The sequence below is a fragment of the Salvelinus fontinalis genome, chromosome 13, assembly GCF_029448725.1.
Source record: "Salvelinus fontinalis isolate EN_2023a chromosome 13, ASM2944872v1, whole genome shotgun sequence".
In the NCBI taxonomy this organism is placed as follows: domain Eukaryota; kingdom Metazoa; phylum Chordata; class Actinopteri; order Salmoniformes; family Salmonidae; genus Salvelinus; species Salvelinus fontinalis.
Window position 1 is genome coordinate 55,149,467 of NC_074677.1, and position 17,266 is coordinate 55,166,732.

The following is a 17,266-nucleotide window of genomic DNA, read 5'->3' on the forward strand; positions in this document are numbered from 1 at the left end:
GGTGTCCCTGGTTCGCCTACATAGCCCGGTGCGGGTTATTCCACCTCCCCGCACTGGTCGGGCGACGGGGAGCATTCAGCCAGGTAAGGTTGGGCAGGCTCAATGCTCAAGGGAGCCAGTACGCCTACACGGTCCGGTATTTCCGCCGCCACCTTCCCGCCCCAGCCCAGTACCACCAGTGCCTACACCACGCACCAGGCTTCCAGTGCGTTTCCAGAGCCCTGTTCCTCCTCCACGCACTCTCCCTATGGTGCGTGTCTCCAGCCCGGTACCTCCAGTTCCAGCACCACGCACTAAGCCACCTGTGCGTCTCCAGAGCCCTGTACACACTGTTCCTTCTCCCTGCACTCGCCCTAGGGTGCGTGTCCTTAGCCCGGGGCCTCCAGTTCCGGCACCACGCACCAGGCCTACAGTGCGCCTCATCCGGCCAGAGCCATCTGTCTCCCCAGCGCCATCTGAGCCATCCGGCTCCCCAGCATCGTCTGAGCCATCCGTCTCCCCAGCGCCGTCTGAGCCATCCGTCTCCCCAGCGCCGTCTGAGCCATCCGTCTCCCCAGCGCCGTCTGAGCCATCCGTCTCCCCAGCGCCGTCTGAGCCATCCGTCTCCCCAGCGCCGTCTGAGCCATCCGTCTCCCCAGCGCCGTCTGAGCCATCCGTCTCCCCAGCGCCGTCTGAGCCATCCGTCTGCCCAGTGCCGTCTGAGCCATCCGTCTGTCCCGAGCCATTAGAGCCGCCCGTCTGTCCCGAGCGGTTAGAGCCGTTAGTCAGTCAGGAGCCGCTAGAGCCATTTGTCAGTCAGGATCTGCCAGAGCCGCCAACCAGACAGGATCTGCCAGAGCCGCCAACTAGACAGGATCTGCCAGAGCCACCAACCAGACAGGATCTGCCAGAGCCGCCAACTAGACAGGATCTGCCAGAGCCGCCAACCAGACAGGATCTGCCAGAGCCGCCAACCAGACAGTATCTGCCAGAGCCGCCAACCAGACAGTATCTGCCAGAGCCGCCAATCAGACAGGATCTGCCAGAGCCGCCAACCAGCCATGAGCATCCAGAGCCGTCAGCCAGCCATGAGCGTCCAGAGCCGTCAGCCAGTCATGAGCTGTCCCTCAGCCCAGAGCGGCTATTTATCCAGAACTGCCCCTCAGTCCAGAGCTGTCTCTCTGTCCGGAGCTGCCCTTCAGTCCGGAGTTTCCCCTCTATCCTGAGCTATCTCTCTATCCTGAGCTATCTCTCTATCCTGAGCTATCTCTCTGTCCTGAGCTATCTCTCTGTCCTGAGCTATCTCTCTGTCCTGAGCCACCTCTCTGTCCTGAGCTATCCCTCTGTTCTGAGCTATCCCTCTGTCCTGAGCTATCCCTCTATCCCGGTGCTGCCCCTTGTCTCGATGTTACCCAAAAAATTAAGTGGGTGTAATATGAGGGTGGTCATTTGTAGGGGGAGACTCAAGCTGGGATTGACTATGGTGGGGTGGGGACCTCGCCCAGAGCCTGAGCCACCACCGTGGTCAGACGCCCACCCAGACCCTCCCCTAGACTTTTTGTGGTGCGTTCGGAGTACGCACCTTGAGGGGGGGGGGGTTATGTCACGTTCCTGACCGGTTGTCTGTTATTTTGTATGTGTTAGTCGGTCAGGGCGTGAGTTTGGGTGGGCAGTCTATGTTATGTGTTTCTATGTTTGTTTAAGGGTGACCTAATATGGCTCTCAATTAGAGGCAGGTGGTTTTCATTTCCTCTGATTGAGAGTCATATTAAGGTAGGTGTTTTCACACTGTTTGTTGTGGGTGGTTGTCTCCTGTGTCTGTGTATGTCGTTGCGCCACACGGGACTGTTTTTGGTTTGTTTGTATGTTCGTTCTTTTATGTAGTCAGTTTTCCCTGTTCATGCGTTCTTCGTGTTTCATGTGAGTTCGTCGTTCAGGTCTGTCTACGTCGTTTTGTTATTTTGTTTATTTATCAAGTGTATTTCGTTTCGTCTTCGTCTTGTTCAATAAATCATCATGTCATATTCAAACGCTGCGTTTTGGTCGAATCCCTGCTCCTCCTCTTCGGATGAAGAGGAGGAGGAAAGCCGTTACAGCACCAGTGACTCGGTCAATAAGAAAGTGGTCAGATGATGCAGATGCTAAGCTACAGGACTGTTTTGCTAGTAGAGACTGGAACATGTTCCGGGATTCTTCCGATGGCACACCACATCAGTCACTGGCTTTATCAATAAGTGCATTGAGGACGTCGTCCCCACAGTGACTGTATGTACATACCCCAACCAGAAGCCGTGGATTACAGGTAACATTCGCACTGAGCTGAGCTAAAGGGTAGAGCTGCCACTTTCAAGGAGCGGGACTCTAACCTGGAAGCTTATAGGAAACTTTGCGATGCCCTCTCACGAACCATCAAACAGGCAAAGCATCAATACAGGACTAAGATTGAATCGTACTACACCGGCTCCGACGCTATTCGGATGTGGCAGGGCTTGCAAACTATTACAGACTACAAAGGAAAGCACAGCCGAGAGCTGCCCAGTGACAAGAGCCTACCAGACGAGCTAAATAACTTCTATGCTCGCTTTGAGGCAAGTAACACTGAAACATGCATGAGAGCATCAGCTGTTCCGGACGACTGTGTGATCACGCTCTCCGCAGCCGATGTGAGTAAGACCTTTAAACAGGTCAACATTCACAAGGCCGCTGGGCCAGATGGATTACCAGCACGTGTACTGCGAGCATGCGCTGACCAACTGGCAAGAGTCTTCACTGACATTTTTAACCTCTCCCTGTCTGAGTCTGTAATACCAACATGTTTCAAGAACACTAAGGTAACCTACTTAAATGACCACCGACCCGTAGCACTCACGTCTGTAGCCATGAAATGCTTTGAAAGGCTGGTCATGGCTCACATCAATACCATTATCACAGAAACTCTAGACCCACTCCAATTTGCATACCGCACCAACAGATCCACATAATATCTATTGCACTCCACACTGCCCTTTCCCACCTGGACAGAAGGAACACCTATGTGAGAATGCTATTCATTGACTACAGCTCAGCGTTCAACACCATAGTGCCCTCAACGTTCATCACTAAGCTAAGGACCCTGGAACTAAACACCTCCTTCTGCAACTGGATCCTGGACTTCCTGACGTGCGGCCCCCCAGGTGGTAAGGGTAGGTAACAACACATCCGCCACGCTGATCCTCAACACGAGGGCACCTCAGGGAGGAGGTCAGAGACCTGACCGTGTGGTGCAAGGACAACAACCTCTCCCTCAACGTGATCAAGACAAGGGAGATGATTGTGGACCACAGGAAAAATAGGACTGAGCATATACCCATTCTCATCGACGGGGCTGTCCACATCACCAACAAACTAACATGGTCCAAGCACACCAATACAGTCGTGAAGAGGGCACGACAAAACCTATTCCCCCTCAGGAGACTGAAAAGATTTGGCATGGGTCCACAGATCTTCAAAAGGTTTTATACCTGCTCCATCGAGAGCATCCTGACGGGTTGCATCACTGCCTGGTATGGCAGCTGCTCGGCCTTCGACCACAAGGCGCTACAGAGGGTAGTGCGTACGACCCAGTACATCACCGGGGCCAAGCTTCCTGCCATCCAGTACCTCTATACCAGGCGGTGTCACCCTAGTCATAGACTGTTCTCTCTGCTACCTCACGGCAAGCGGTACCGGAGTGCCAAGTCTAGGTCCAAGAGGCTTCAAAACAACTTCTACCCCCAAGTCATAAGACTCCTGAACAGCTAATCAAATGGCTACCCAGGCTATTTGCATTGCCCCCCCCCCCCCCCACGCTGCTGCTACTCTCTATTATTATTTATGCATAGCCACTTTAATAACTCTACCTACATGTACATAATTACTTCAATTACCTCGACAACGGTGCCCCCACACATTGACCCATTGACTCTGTACCGGTACCCCTGTATGTATAGCGCCGCTCCCCACTATTGGAATTTACTGCTTCTCTTTAATTATTTGCTAGCTAATTTCTCTTATTTTTGGGGGGGGATTTTCTAAAAACTGCATTGTCGGTTAAGGGATTGTAAGTAAGCATTTCACTTTAAGGTCTACACCTGTTGTATTCGGCGCATGTGACAAATAAAAATGTACTTGTTTTGATTTAGTCAGCTATAATTGAGTGAAACCACTGTCAAGCTTCAGCCTCAACATGGAACTGAAATGAAATAGCTGTCAAAATAGGAATTCGTAAGGCAGCTGAAATCTTTTGACCCTGAAAAGTTTGACCTCAACACTGGCGATTACAGAGTAACTCGTTAGCTGGTTAAAAAGGACTGTCAAAAACAAATTGACCCTAAACTGAGCTTTGACTTGGCAAAGTATTTTTATTGGTACTTGTATTATGTATGAAGACCAATTAACTATCACCAGCAGTGTTCTCTCTAAGGTGCACGCGTGCGCGGGCAAGCAGCTCACCAAGACTGCCTCAACAGAAGAAATATTAGCCAGCGCAGAGTAGCACGAGATTGAACTGCAATCGACTTTCTAAAGTTTTCCCCTTTAGACACAATAGACATTCCTGCCTTACATTGGGAATTGTGATCGAATCAACCCAATATTTGCCACTTTCAATGCAACATACTGAAACAAAACAAACTATGCACGATTTAGAATGCAAAACTAACTGTGAAAGAGATTGTCTTGTAGGCAGAGCACATTGGAGTAGGATTCTATTACGTTGACAGGCGCGACTCAGGCCTGTACTCTACACAGGCAGGTGCACCACAACCAATCAGACCTGCAGTAGGCCTATGTGCAAATAGCCATTGCCATATACTGTATGGATCTGTGCCATTCACTTTGAACTGGACTGTGTTTAGGCTACAGCGGTCACGAGTAGATGCGCTTGTTTTGAGATCAAAGTGAGAGCTGCATGCAGCCACATGTGCACATTTTGGCAATATTCTTTGCTAGTTAGTGAGTTATTAGCCCAGCTATAGCTAATTTCTAGTCAACAATGGGGGAGTGGTTGTTTCCTACAAGAGCACAGAATGTGTGCATTTCTATTCATCTTTGAAAAGCAAGTCAGGTGAAGAGCTTTATTGTATGTCTTAAAGGGGAAGCGTTGCATTTTGAGATTGTCTTGAATAGCTAAGTAGCCAATAGGCAGAGCATAGCATAATTTGTCTGATTCTTTTTTTTGTAAAGAGGTTTCTTGCATCAAACACAACATTTTCAGACACCTCCTTGTCTGAAGAACAAGTGGATTAGCAGGTTCATGACAAGCCCTGCATATTTATTTTCAAAAGTCTCATGGAATGTAGGCATTGAGCCCCATACATTGGCTGCTACTGTAGGCTGAATGATAGAACAGCTATTTCCATGTTAAAATGTTATGGGATGCATATCCTCCGTTTTCTTTGACGGTAGGCGACTCTGGTAGGCCTACATTATGATCAAATAGCCACAGTAGTCTACTTGGCCACTGTTAAAGCTGTAACTTAAAGCGGGTACAGCCTCAGTGTTCACAGTAAACACACTTCATTTTTTCGAGGGAACTTTGATAACCAGTAATGTTTTACACCATCCATATATCCCCATCATCCCTGTAAGACGCCCAATCGACTTCAGCAATCCCCAGGAGGGTGTGTGAGCATGATGTCTGCCTGTAAGGAAGCAAAGGGTGTGGTGTACATTCGATGCTTCTCAACCTTCACTGAACCCTTGACCCTGATCATTGAGCCCCAGCCCTAATCACTCCCCTGCTCTGGTTTCCTGTCACAACGCCTGGTACACAGCCACTTCCTGTGTTCTAAGGGAGGGGCTGATTTAGAAGTTACATTTGAGGAACATTGGGTCATATTGGGACATATGTGACAAGAGTGGGGGTTTGCAGCCAGGTCTAGAGAGACAACTCACCATCTCATTCAGCAGCTTGAGGATGCTGATCGTGAGCTCCTTTCCTGCATGTAAAAAGGTACGTGATTTGGTTTCTATATTATAAAGGCTTGTTCTACCAGGGTTGCAGGGTTCAATTGATAACGTCAGTATGGAATGGGGAATTGATGGCCATTCAATAAACTCTCCGTTTTGAGCTCTTTATGATCAGCTAAGGCTCATGGCATGAAGATGACCTGTAGCAAGTTCAAGTATTTCAAAAGTACAATGATTCCTTTGCTACTTTTACTTTTCTTAATGTAATGCGGCAAATCAATAAAGATTCAGTGCACTGAAATACAATTTAGTAGGTCATGTCGGCATGGTATTAAAAAGGAAGAAATTGAATGTTCATGCACCATCTAAGTTTACTCTTGGGAAAGAAGCAAAGCTTGCTTGAATAATACCCAGCCTTTTCATTTCAAGGATTCACATTGACTCTGATCAAGAAACAATTGGCACAGCAAAGCTGTCTCGGTAAGGTTTGAGTGCATGAATTGTCTGTTGTATTGTAATGGGTCTACTTTTCTTGCTATGATTAGCATAGTCATGAACCCAGCATTCCCACCAAGGTCATGAAGGCCTCCAACTGCTCTATGCATATGTGTATCACAGAATAGTCTTTGCCTGGCTACCCAGACTCCAAGCTCCGGCCAAACGTTACACCCCGCCCATGGACGTTAGTCTCTTCTCCGCAATGAAAAAACGAAAGATCAGCTGAATCATTTTGTGTGAGTCGTCAGACTACAATGTATGTGTTGAACTGTTCAGTTAGCAGGAAAACGTATGTGCAGAGGACGTTTCCCAGAAGTTGTGAAACGTTGGTCAACAGCTCTCTCGCCATTAGTACAAAAGGGTAGACTGTCATTAGCCGAAGAGATCGGACCCAGTTAATCTTTCTCATCTCTGTCATCTTTCGCCTCAGTTGTTACTGTCAACACCTGCTACATCATGCATCAGTAATTTAGTTGAATTTGACTGTATGGCATGACACTTGTTGATTGTTATTAAACCCTGATACGAACATAACCATGGTTTATCTTTCTACAGCATCTGAAGGGATGTTCCTGAGCGAGCAGCCACTCATGACATGAACTTCTGGACACACCCATTGAGATAAAAAAAAAAAAAAAAAAAAAAAAACTGAGGTGATTGTAAGTTGACGTTCAAGTGTCTCAAGCTTTCATGCTTTTATTTACATCAACATTTGTTGGAGTTGAACATTTCCATCTGGCAAAGTCAATTATAGCAAAACAGCTGGGAATGACTTGCAAATACAGCACAGTAGATTGCATGGTTGTGAAGTAGAAACGGACATACATTCTCTATACTCCTCAGTGTAAACCAACCAAGGCATACCAGGAATATCAAGTCATGTTAAGTCTGTATGTCAATTCTTGTCACGCTGCAGCTGTCTTGAGTCCACAGAACTATTTTGATGTCCCAGCCTCTTTGAAACTGTTCAATACCCTTGTCTCTTAGAGGCAAATGTGCTCCACACACCATCAGAAAACAATTTTGATGTCCATCCTCTGTTCTCCCCTGTCTGTCTTTCTACCTCTCCCTCTCCCTCTCTCAGCATCCGACGAACTCAGAGCAAGCAGCAGCCCACTTCCAATTGTCATGGCAACAGCACGTGAATGCATTGGGCCATCGGTGCAGACTGTAGAGTGGATGTAGGAGTGCGGCATCGGAAGCCACAGCTCTATCTCCTGAAGCAAGCTGTAAGGTAGGAGGGGGACAACACAGGGGTTTGGCGGGGTTTATGGGCACGTTAATCAGGCTCTGTTTTACAGGAAGGTCGAGATGACGGTATGCCACTGCTGTCCGTTCAGTCGGTCATAGGCTCATTTTGACTTCATGTATGTAGACATGCAGACAGAGCTGTGTGGTTTATGTCAAATAATGGCATGTTTATTGTTCAAATTAGTATGTATTTATTCAAGGAAGTCGAGGGTCTCTGTCTATCTACAGTGTGTACACGTCTCCCTCGCTATCTCCATCTCGCTCTCATCTATCTGGAAAGGTAAAACATGGACATGATTATGTCAGCAAGCCCTCTATTTTAAGCGTTGTTGTTATTGCGTGTGTGTGTGTGTGTGTGTGTGTGTGTGTGCGCGTGCGTGTGTGTGTGTTGTGAGAGGTTGTGTGTGCGTGTGCAATGTGCATGCATATGTGGGTGCATGTATGCACGTGTGAGTGTGTGCATCTGCATGTGCAAACATGTGTGCATGAATGTGTGCATGCATGTGTGTGTTTACAGGCTTTTGTGTGTGTACATGTATGTATGTATGTGTATATGTTTATATATACAGTACCAGTCAAAAGTTTGTACACACCTACTCATTCAAGGGTTTTTCTTAATTTGTACTATTTTCTACATTGTAGAAAAATAGTGAAGACATCATCACTATGAAATAACACATATGGACTCATGTAGTAACCAACAAAAAGTCTTAACTAAATCAAAACATATTCTAAATTTGAGATTCTTCAAAGTAGTCACCCGTTGCCTTGATGACAGCTTTGCACACTCTTGGTATTATCTCAACCAGCTTCACTTGGAATGCTTTTCCAACAGTCTTGAAGGAGTCCCCACATATGCTGAGCACTTGTTGGCTTCTTTTCTTTCACCTTGCAGTCCAACTCTTTCCAAACCACCTCAATTGGGTTGGGGTCATGTGATTGTGGAGGCCAGGTCATCTGATGCAGCACTCCATCACTCTCCTTCTTGGTCAAATAGCCCTTACATAGCCTGGAGGTGTGTTTTGGGTCATTGTCTTGTTGAAAAACAAATGATAGTCCCACTAAGCGCAAACCAGATGGGATGGCGTATCACTGCAGAATGCTGTGGTAGCCATGCTGGTTAAGTGTGCCTTGAATTCTAAATAAATCACTGACAGTGTCAACAGCAAAGCACCCCCACACCATCACACCTCCTCCTCCATGCTTCATGGTGGGAACCACACATGCGGAGATCATCCGTTCACCTCAAAAAGACACGGCGGTTGGAACTAAAAATCTCAAATTTGGACTCATCAGACCAAAGGACAGAATTCCACCGGTCTAATGTCCATTGATCATGTTTCTTGGCCCAAGCAAGTTTCTTCTTCCTATTGGTGTCCTTTAGTAGTGGTTTCTTTGCAGCAATTGGACCATGAAGGCCTGATTTACACAGTCGCCTCTGAACAGTTGATGTTGAGATGTGTCTGTTACTTGAATTCAGTAAAGCATTTATTTGGGCTGCAATTTCTGAGGCTGGTAACTCGAATTAACTTATCCTCTGCAGCAGAGGTAACTCTGGGTCTTCCTTTCCTGTGGTGGTCCTCATGAGAGCCAGTTTCATCACGGTGCTTGAGGGTTTTTGCGACTGCACTTGAAGAAACTTTTAAAGTTGATATTTTCCGAATTGACTGACCTTCATGTCTTAAAGTAATGATGGACTGTCGTTTCTATTTGCTTATTTGAGCTGTTCCTGCCATAATATGGACTTGATCTTTTACCAAATAGGCTATCTTCTGTATACCACCCCTACCTTGTCACAACACAACTGATTGGCTAAAACGCATTAAGATGGAAAGAAATTCCACAAATTAACATTTAACAAGGTACACCTGTTAATTGAAATGCATTCCAGGTGACTACCACATGAAGCTGGTTGAGAGAATGCCAAGAGTGTGCAAAGCTGTCATCAAGGCAATGGGTGGCTACTTTGAAGAATCTGAAATATAAAATATTTTTTGATTTGTTTAACACTTTTTTGGTTACTACATGATATTATATGTGTTATTTCATAGTTTTGTCTTCACTATTATGAACACACACACACACACACACACACACACACACACACACACACACACACACACACACACACACACACACACACACACACACACACACACACACACACACACACACACACACAAAGTATTCAGACCCCTTCACTTTTGCAAAAAGAAATCCCCTCACCAAATTACACACTATACCTCATGTTTACCCCACAGGTTTTTAGAAATATTAGCAAATTTATTACACATAAAAAACCTAAATATCACATTTACATAAGTATTCAGGCGCTTCACTCAGAACTTTTCTGAAGCACCTTTGGTAGCGATTACAGCCTTGAGTCTTCTTGGGTATGATGCTAAAAGCTTGGCACACCTGTATTTGGGGAGTTTCTCCCATTCTTCTCTGCAGAACATCTCAAGCTTTGTCAGGTTGGATGGGGAGCGTCGCTGCACAGCTATTTTCAGGTCTCTCCAGAGTTGTTCAAGTGTTCAAGTGCAAGCTCTGGCTGGGCCACTCAAGGACATTCAGAAACTTGTCCCGAAACCACTCCTGTGTTGTCTTGGCTGTGTGCCTAGGGTCCTTGTCCTGTTGGAAGGTGAACCTTCTCCCCGGTCTGAGGTCCTGAGCGCTCTGGAGCAGGTTTTCATCAAAAATCTCTCTGTACTTTGCTCCATTCATCTTTCCCTCGATCCTGACTAGTCTCCCAGTCCCTGCAGCTGAAAAACATCCACACAGCATGATGCTGCCACCACCATGCTTCACCGTAGGGATGGTATTGGCCAGGTAATGAGCGGTGCCTGGTTTCTTCCAGACATTCAGGCCAAAGAGTTCAATCTTGGTTTTATCAGACCAGAGCATCTTGTTTCTCATGGTCAGAGTCCTTTAGGTACCTTCTGGCAAACTCCAAGCGGGCTGTCATGTGCCTTTTACAGAGAAGTGGCTTCCGTCTGGCCACTCAACCATAAAGGCCTGATTGGTGGAGTGCTGCAGAGATGGTTGTTCTTCTGGAATGTTCTACCATCTCCACAGAGGAACTCTGGAGCTCTGTCAGAGTGACCATCGGTTTCTTGGTCACCTCCCTGACCAAGGCCCTTCTCCCCTGTTTGCTCAGTTTGGCTGGTCGGCCAGCTCTAGGAAGTCTTGGTAGTTCCAAACTTCTTCCATTTAAGAATGATAAGGCCACTGTATTCTTGGGGACCTTCACTGCTGCAGACATTTTTTGGTACCCTTCCCCAGATCTCTGCCTCGACACAATCCTGTCTCAGAGCTCTACGGACAATTCCTTCGACCTGATGGCTTGGTTTTTGCTCTGACATGCACTATCAACTGTTGGACCTTATGTAGACAGGTGTGTGCCTTTCCAAATCATGTCCAATCAATTACTGAGGAGTATTTCTGTCTGTAATAAAGACCTTTTGTGGGGAAAAACTCATTCTGATTGGCTGTGACTGGCTCCCCAGTGGGTGGGCCTGGCTGCCAAGTGGGTGGGCCTATGCCCTCCCAGCCCAATGCACGGCTGCACTCCTGCCCTGACTGATTCCTTATCTGAACTGTAACTCAGTCAAATCTTTTAAATGTTTGCATGCTGTGTTTATATCTATCTATCTGTTTATTTAGAGGAAAGGTAATGGGACTGATCCTATCTCCAGTATATCTAAATGGGGTAATTCCATTTGAATTCAATCACTTTTTGACATCACACCTCTTGCCCATGGAAGAAGTGGTCAGAAAGAGACTTTTTGAACCTGAATGCCAAAACATTCAGGAGATAAAGGTGCTGAAAGTTGACCCATTTTGTATACCCCACCATACCATGAGACATCCATCCAAATATGTACGGAAGGTTTCATTCAAATCAAAAGAGGTGCTGTGAATAAGTGAATCAATTCAAATGGATTTACCCAATGGCAACTGACCCATGCAAAAACATTCTCTTGAATCCATCATAACCCACTTAGCATTTACAAGAGAGAAACTGTTAAATCTTGTTTTTCCTAAACAGTATATTGTTCAGAGAGTTGTCAAGTTAGAAAGCAGGTAAAAGAGAGGAAATGAAAATGGAAGGAAAAAGGGATTTTGGACTGAAAGGAATTAAGATTTAGTCCAGCAATGAAAGAGGGGGGATTCCAAGAGCAGCTGTCCACAACAGTCTTCACCCTACTAGTTGTCCCAAAAGAAGGTGCGCCCTCCAACAATAACAGACGACCCTTTCCCCCATGAAACAGCATTGACCATCTTCATTAGCTAACTTCATCCGCACTCTCTCTGACTGTGTTGAGACGTGTTATCAAGTACTCCATTGTTGAATGGGTGGATCTCAAAGCAACATTCATCATACTAGCTTTGAAACTATTACTGCACTGCTCCTACCATCTCTTTATTCCTGTTCAATATATACCTGGGAGGTCTTCGTAATAGAGCTTGTCAATCGACCTCAATCAAAATGTTTTTTTTTAACACACTCTTTCCCTTTTATCAATGGCCATGGCTTTTTTTTTTTGGCATTAGCTTTTGCATATCTTGTTTATCCAATGCAGTGTAAATGGTGAGAAACCAGACTTTTTTTTGTTGGCATTAGCTTTTGCATATCTTGTTCATCCAATGCACTGTAAATGGTGAGAAACCAGACGTCACGCAGTATAGATCTCATCTGGGAGAGTTTTTGTGCTCTGACTATGGATGAACAGGTAGCAGTTGCCATGGCAAACACCCACTCTTTCTTTATCAAGCACAAGACCAAGATAAGCAGACATTTTCTGACGTCCTTCCTTCTTACCAGCCACAGCTCTCTCTCGCCCCTCTCCTACTCTCACTATCTCTCTCTATACAGTATCCTTGTACTCAATGGACTACGTCTTAATTCAAAAGGGAAATGAACAAAAGGCAGAATAGCATATATTGGTTTTATTTCTGAGACCAAGATGAACACCCCACTATGCTCGCACTCACACAACTTGTTTCTTCTCTCTTCTCATCCAGCTGAATGAATAGTGAAACCCTGTTCTCTAAAGAGGAGCCATCTCACCAAGGATCCATCTCTGCTCAGCCAATCAGCCTGTGATCTGCCCGGTCTCTCAGGCCTGTCTCTGATGCCATGGAGCACAGGGCCCTGATGTGTACCAGTCAACCCTGGAAGGGGCCCAAAGGCTCCACCTTCACCCCCAACTGGGACGCCCCATCATGTCGACCAACCGTGACGTCCGCTTGCCCTGACGTGGTAAAGTCCCCGTGCCAACATGCTGCAAACATATGTCACCCTTCAGAAGCCCCTGTGACCTCCCAGTCCCAGCAGATTGGCCCCCACGCCTCAACATCCTCTGGGTTCTCTGCCACTGCCAGTAGAAAAGGTGAAAATGAGTGTAATATATTCGTCCCCATTCAAAATGAGGAGACGGTCCTGCCAGCATACAACCCTGTGTTTCGCGGACGCTCCTTCTCCGCAGCCACTGCCTCACACCCAGTCCCACCCAGACGCAGATGTGACAGCTACGTCCACCTATGCCCTGACAACGGCTCAGAGGACACTAGCAGAGGCGACGCCTCCCAGTTGAGCCCAGACGTCTCCCCTGATCACGGTGGTTCACGGTCGCGGTCCCGCAGCATCATCCTGAGGAAGACCAAGAGGAGGCCGGCGCCGCCAACCCGTAGCGTGTCCCTCCGGAGAGAATCTGCCACCAAGCTCAGAGACAACAGGACTAAGAGCCTTTATATCGACAGGGACCCTGACCCCCATGACTCCTTCCTGCCTGACCTCATCCTCATCTCCACACCGAGGACAGAGGAGGCGCTGGGCCTGGAGCAGTCCCCTGCTCAGCCTGTACAGGCCCGGGTTGGGCCACCAGTCAACGACAATGGGCAGCTACGTGAAGTAAGGTCTATTGAGCCCTGCTGTCTCATGTCAAGCTCAGGTCCTGCTATGGGTATTACTGTAAATGAGGGAAGAAAATCCTCCAGCAGGTCAGAATCAGTCAGACCCCTTCCCCCCTTGCAACGCCCACAGTCTCTAACTTGTAAGCAGTCCCCCTTCCAACAACTTGCCTCAGTCTCTCCCTCCAGTGGCCAGTCCAGCTCTCAGTGTGAGACTCGTCCCCCTCCTGTCCTCACATCTGCCATCACGGGACCCTCCCCCTTGGGCTGCAGGATGCGCCCCAAGTCCTCCACCTCGCCCACCTCCCCCAGAGCCAGGACCAGCAGGCTGCGGCTATCCCTGGAGTTGCCAGGGGTCGTCCCTCTCCCAGACCCGGCGGCGGTCAAACCCAAAGCCACCCGGCGCCACTCAGAGTCCTCTGGGTCGTCTGGCACCACCAGACCCAGACAGAGACTGAGCTCCAGCATGATGGTGATGCCTGTGGTGACCCAGGAGGAGCTCAGCAATGTGCGTTTGCGTTCCGTCAGCAGCTCAGACTCTGACAAAGGACTGGAGGGCTCACCTGAAGTCATCAGGGAGGAGGAGCTGGAACAGGAACAGGAGTTGGATTGCTGTCCACTAGTCCACCACAGTCCTAAAGCTAAACCACCTGTTGCTGCTAAGCCACCTGCACACAAGTGGCCACCGATACATTTGGCAAAGTCTTCCTCAGTCTCTACTCATTTCTCAGAGACAGTTCCAGCCTCACCAAGAGAGAGCCAGGGAGACTTGTATATGGTGGAAAGGAGACCAAAACCTAAAAGGTCGCATCAGCTTCCTCATGTTGCCAGTGATGGGGTTATGGTTGAGAGGCAGCAAGCTGTAGACAGGCAACAGTATGATGTGATTGACCCACACCCACCACCCGCCTCCTGCCATTCAGAGACCAGGGATGTGAGAAGGACCTCATTTCTCCTAGCTGAACTGGATAGGAAGAAGAAGTTGGTTCCCCCTCCAGTCGCAAAGAAACCGGATGTCCTCTTCATGTCCTCCATCAGCTCACTGGGACAAAAGAGTAATAGGAGCCATGTCTGGTCTGGGCCCAGTGGTGCTTACCAGTCTCCTGCCACTGCATACCAGTCTCCTGCTAGTGATTACCAGTCTCCAGCTAGTGCATACCAGTCTCCAGCCAGTGCATACCAGTCTCCTGCCAGTGCATACCAGTCTCCAGCCAGTGCATACCAGTCTCCGGCCAGTGCATACCAGTCTCCGGCCAGTGCATACCAGTCTCCTGCCAGTGCATACCAGTCTCCGGCCAGTGCATACCAGTCTCCTGCCAGTGCATACCAGTCTCCTGCCAATGCATACCAAGACAAAGACTATACTGGACAAGATCTCAACCATCACAGTATAAGAGATGGTATTCTTCATTTTATAATAAAAACTCATTCGCACTGTTTTGAACTCTGCATGCTATCTGTAACCGTCATCTGTAACCATCTTTATAGTATGTTGTTACTATCGAATCAATATGTACAAATAATATGTAGATGGCATGAGTTGGTTCTTAAACTAAGAGTTAGTTCTTGCACGAAGTAATGGAAATGATACTGTGTTATATTTTTCCAACAGGGTTCTTCCTAGATGAGAACTGTGAAGGGAGGAGGGCAATGCCCCAGATGAGAACACTGTGCCTCGGGGAGCAGGAGGAAGAAGAGTTGGAGCACAACTCACAGTCAACTACTGAGGACCTATTCACCATCATACACAGGTAATGGGACTTGCTGTTCCCCAAAATAGAATTGTGATAGACACACAAAACAAACTAGCCGTATTACGTAAGTAAAAGAGATACAGAGATGGGCCCTGTTCGCTTTCATGCACACTAAATGAGTTACATAATTCCATCCAACAAATAACCAAACATTACCACACTTCACAAAGAAATATGTTGTCAGAATTATTTTCAACTTATGGTTGTTTAAAAAAAAAAAAAAAAATCTTCTTCACAAGTGTATTACTTTCGGTGTACCTGTTTTAAGGTCCAAGAAGAAACTCCTGGGTCGCAAAGAAACAGCTGACAGCAGGCAAGGTTACGGATCCCCCATTAAAGGCATCCAGGGGGTTATCCAGAAGTCAAGCTCCAAAAATGACAACTTCATGGCTTTTCTGCAGAGGCGGAGGAGCAACAAACCCAACTCTGGGGAGAGACTGTCAGCCGCTGAACTGCTGAAGAGCACCAAACCACTGGTCGGTCAACCATAGAGCATCAAGCAACTCCAATGTTCATGTCTCTCAATGTGTTGCAAACACGTATCACTCAATATGGGGCATGAGAGTATTGTGGACAATCAGGGACGGGGGGGTGGGGGTGGGGGGGGCTATTGTTTATATTGCTTCATGTGCTACCCCGACCACTTGTTTCTGTGATGGCAATACAGCGTACGGAGGTCTAACTGTGAATATGACAACATGTCGGCCAGCTGTGTTTCGCTTATGAGCTGAGACAATCTGACAATCTGACAGTCAACATATTTTTCTTGCCTTGACTTGTGATGCTTACACCATTTGTTTTTGAGCTGCCAACATTTGTGCTTTTGGTCATGTGTCGCTCAGAAATAAAACAGAAGCTGCTTTGTGTGTCTATGACGAGATCATTAGTATGCTTCTGACCTAACCCACTGCTGTCCAAACCGGATGCCCTTTTTTACTCGGACAAACTAACGGCTCGACGTGATTGCTGTTTTATTGACTGGCTTTTCATCACTGAATAATTCCTCCAGTGTCAGGGTTATTGAACTGATATCAATTCAAGATATGTTCAAGGGACAATGTTTCCGCCCAATATTTCCCTATTACAATTACATTGCATTCAAAATTGGTAAACTGGCTGTGAAAATGAGCAATTTAAGTCATTCAAGAACTTAGTCACTCAAAAGTGGGGATTGCTAAACATTCGAGCCAAGCATGGGGACTCTGAGCATGAGGGGTGTTACTAAGAGTGGTAGAGAGAGATAGATGGGATTTAATATATTAAATGTATACGTATAATTGTATATATAATCCACAGGTAAATTGCCCTAGGTCCTCAATGTGTCACTCTTGATACTATATGACTGACTGGATTACAAGCGTTTCGTATTTCACTCCCACTACTAAGGTCCACTCTAAGTTTCAATTTCAACATGGTTTTCCTGTTCAGTGTTAGAGTAGGAACATCCCTGGATTGAAGAGACCTGAATGTTCCAGAAGGGGAGAATTTGTGCTTAAATGGTGAGGACTTGTCTAAGCTGAGGCTGGATGATGGTGCACCCGCCAAATACAAGTTTGTGTATCAATGTCGGCTAGCAGCGTATCAATATATTGTGAGATATCACTCATCTTTGACCTCTGACCTCTGACCCCATCAGGTGATAGGAGGGCTGCTTTCTTTATGAAGTCAATGTTCAAATGCATTGCTCTTATAAATCAATGAATGATATTTAAATGTTTGGGGAATGTAGTAGTAGCAGTAGTATAGTTATCCTATATACAGTATCCTATATAACACAAGACGTGTCTACTTTCTGGTCTCGGATGTCTCTCTTAAAGAATTAGAACTTTGTTTAAAATGTCATTTCAGGTTAATTCCAACAAATAATACGTGTGACTGGGTTGGATTTAGTGATGTCTCACAACGTCTTTCAAAAGGATACGTAGTGATGTCTCACAACGTCT

At 46.8% G+C, this 17,266-nt stretch overlaps 1 protein-coding gene across 5 annotated transcripts; it reads left to right on the top strand.

Annotated features, from left to right (window-relative positions):
• The first annotated feature begins 3,865 nt into the window (after window positions 1-3,865).
• On the top strand, window positions 3,866-16,230 carry LOC129869091 (NHS-like protein 2). 5 transcript variants are annotated; one of them, XM_055943591.1, is made up of 7 exons: window positions 3,866-6,387; window positions 6,961-7,064; window positions 7,490-7,639; window positions 7,841-7,936; window positions 12,682-14,969; window positions 15,182-15,320; window positions 15,592-16,230. In XM_055943591.1, the coding sequence occupies exons 5-7, from the start codon at window positions 12,797-12,799 to the stop codon at window positions 15,812-15,814; spliced, it is 2,535 nt and encodes an 844-aa protein (XP_055799566.1). In that variant the 5' UTR covers window positions 3,866-6,387; window positions 6,961-7,064; window positions 7,490-7,639; window positions 7,841-7,936; window positions 12,682-12,796; the 3' UTR covers window positions 15,815-16,230. The 5 variants fall into 5 exon arrangements, with proteins under 5 accessions (XP_055799566.1, XP_055799565.1, XP_055799567.1 ...); XM_055943590.1 differs by having other exon boundaries at window positions 3,866-5,950; XM_055943592.1 differs by having other exon boundaries at window positions 3,866-5,950; window positions 7,857-7,936.
• Window positions 16,231-17,266: the final 1,036 nt, after the last annotated feature.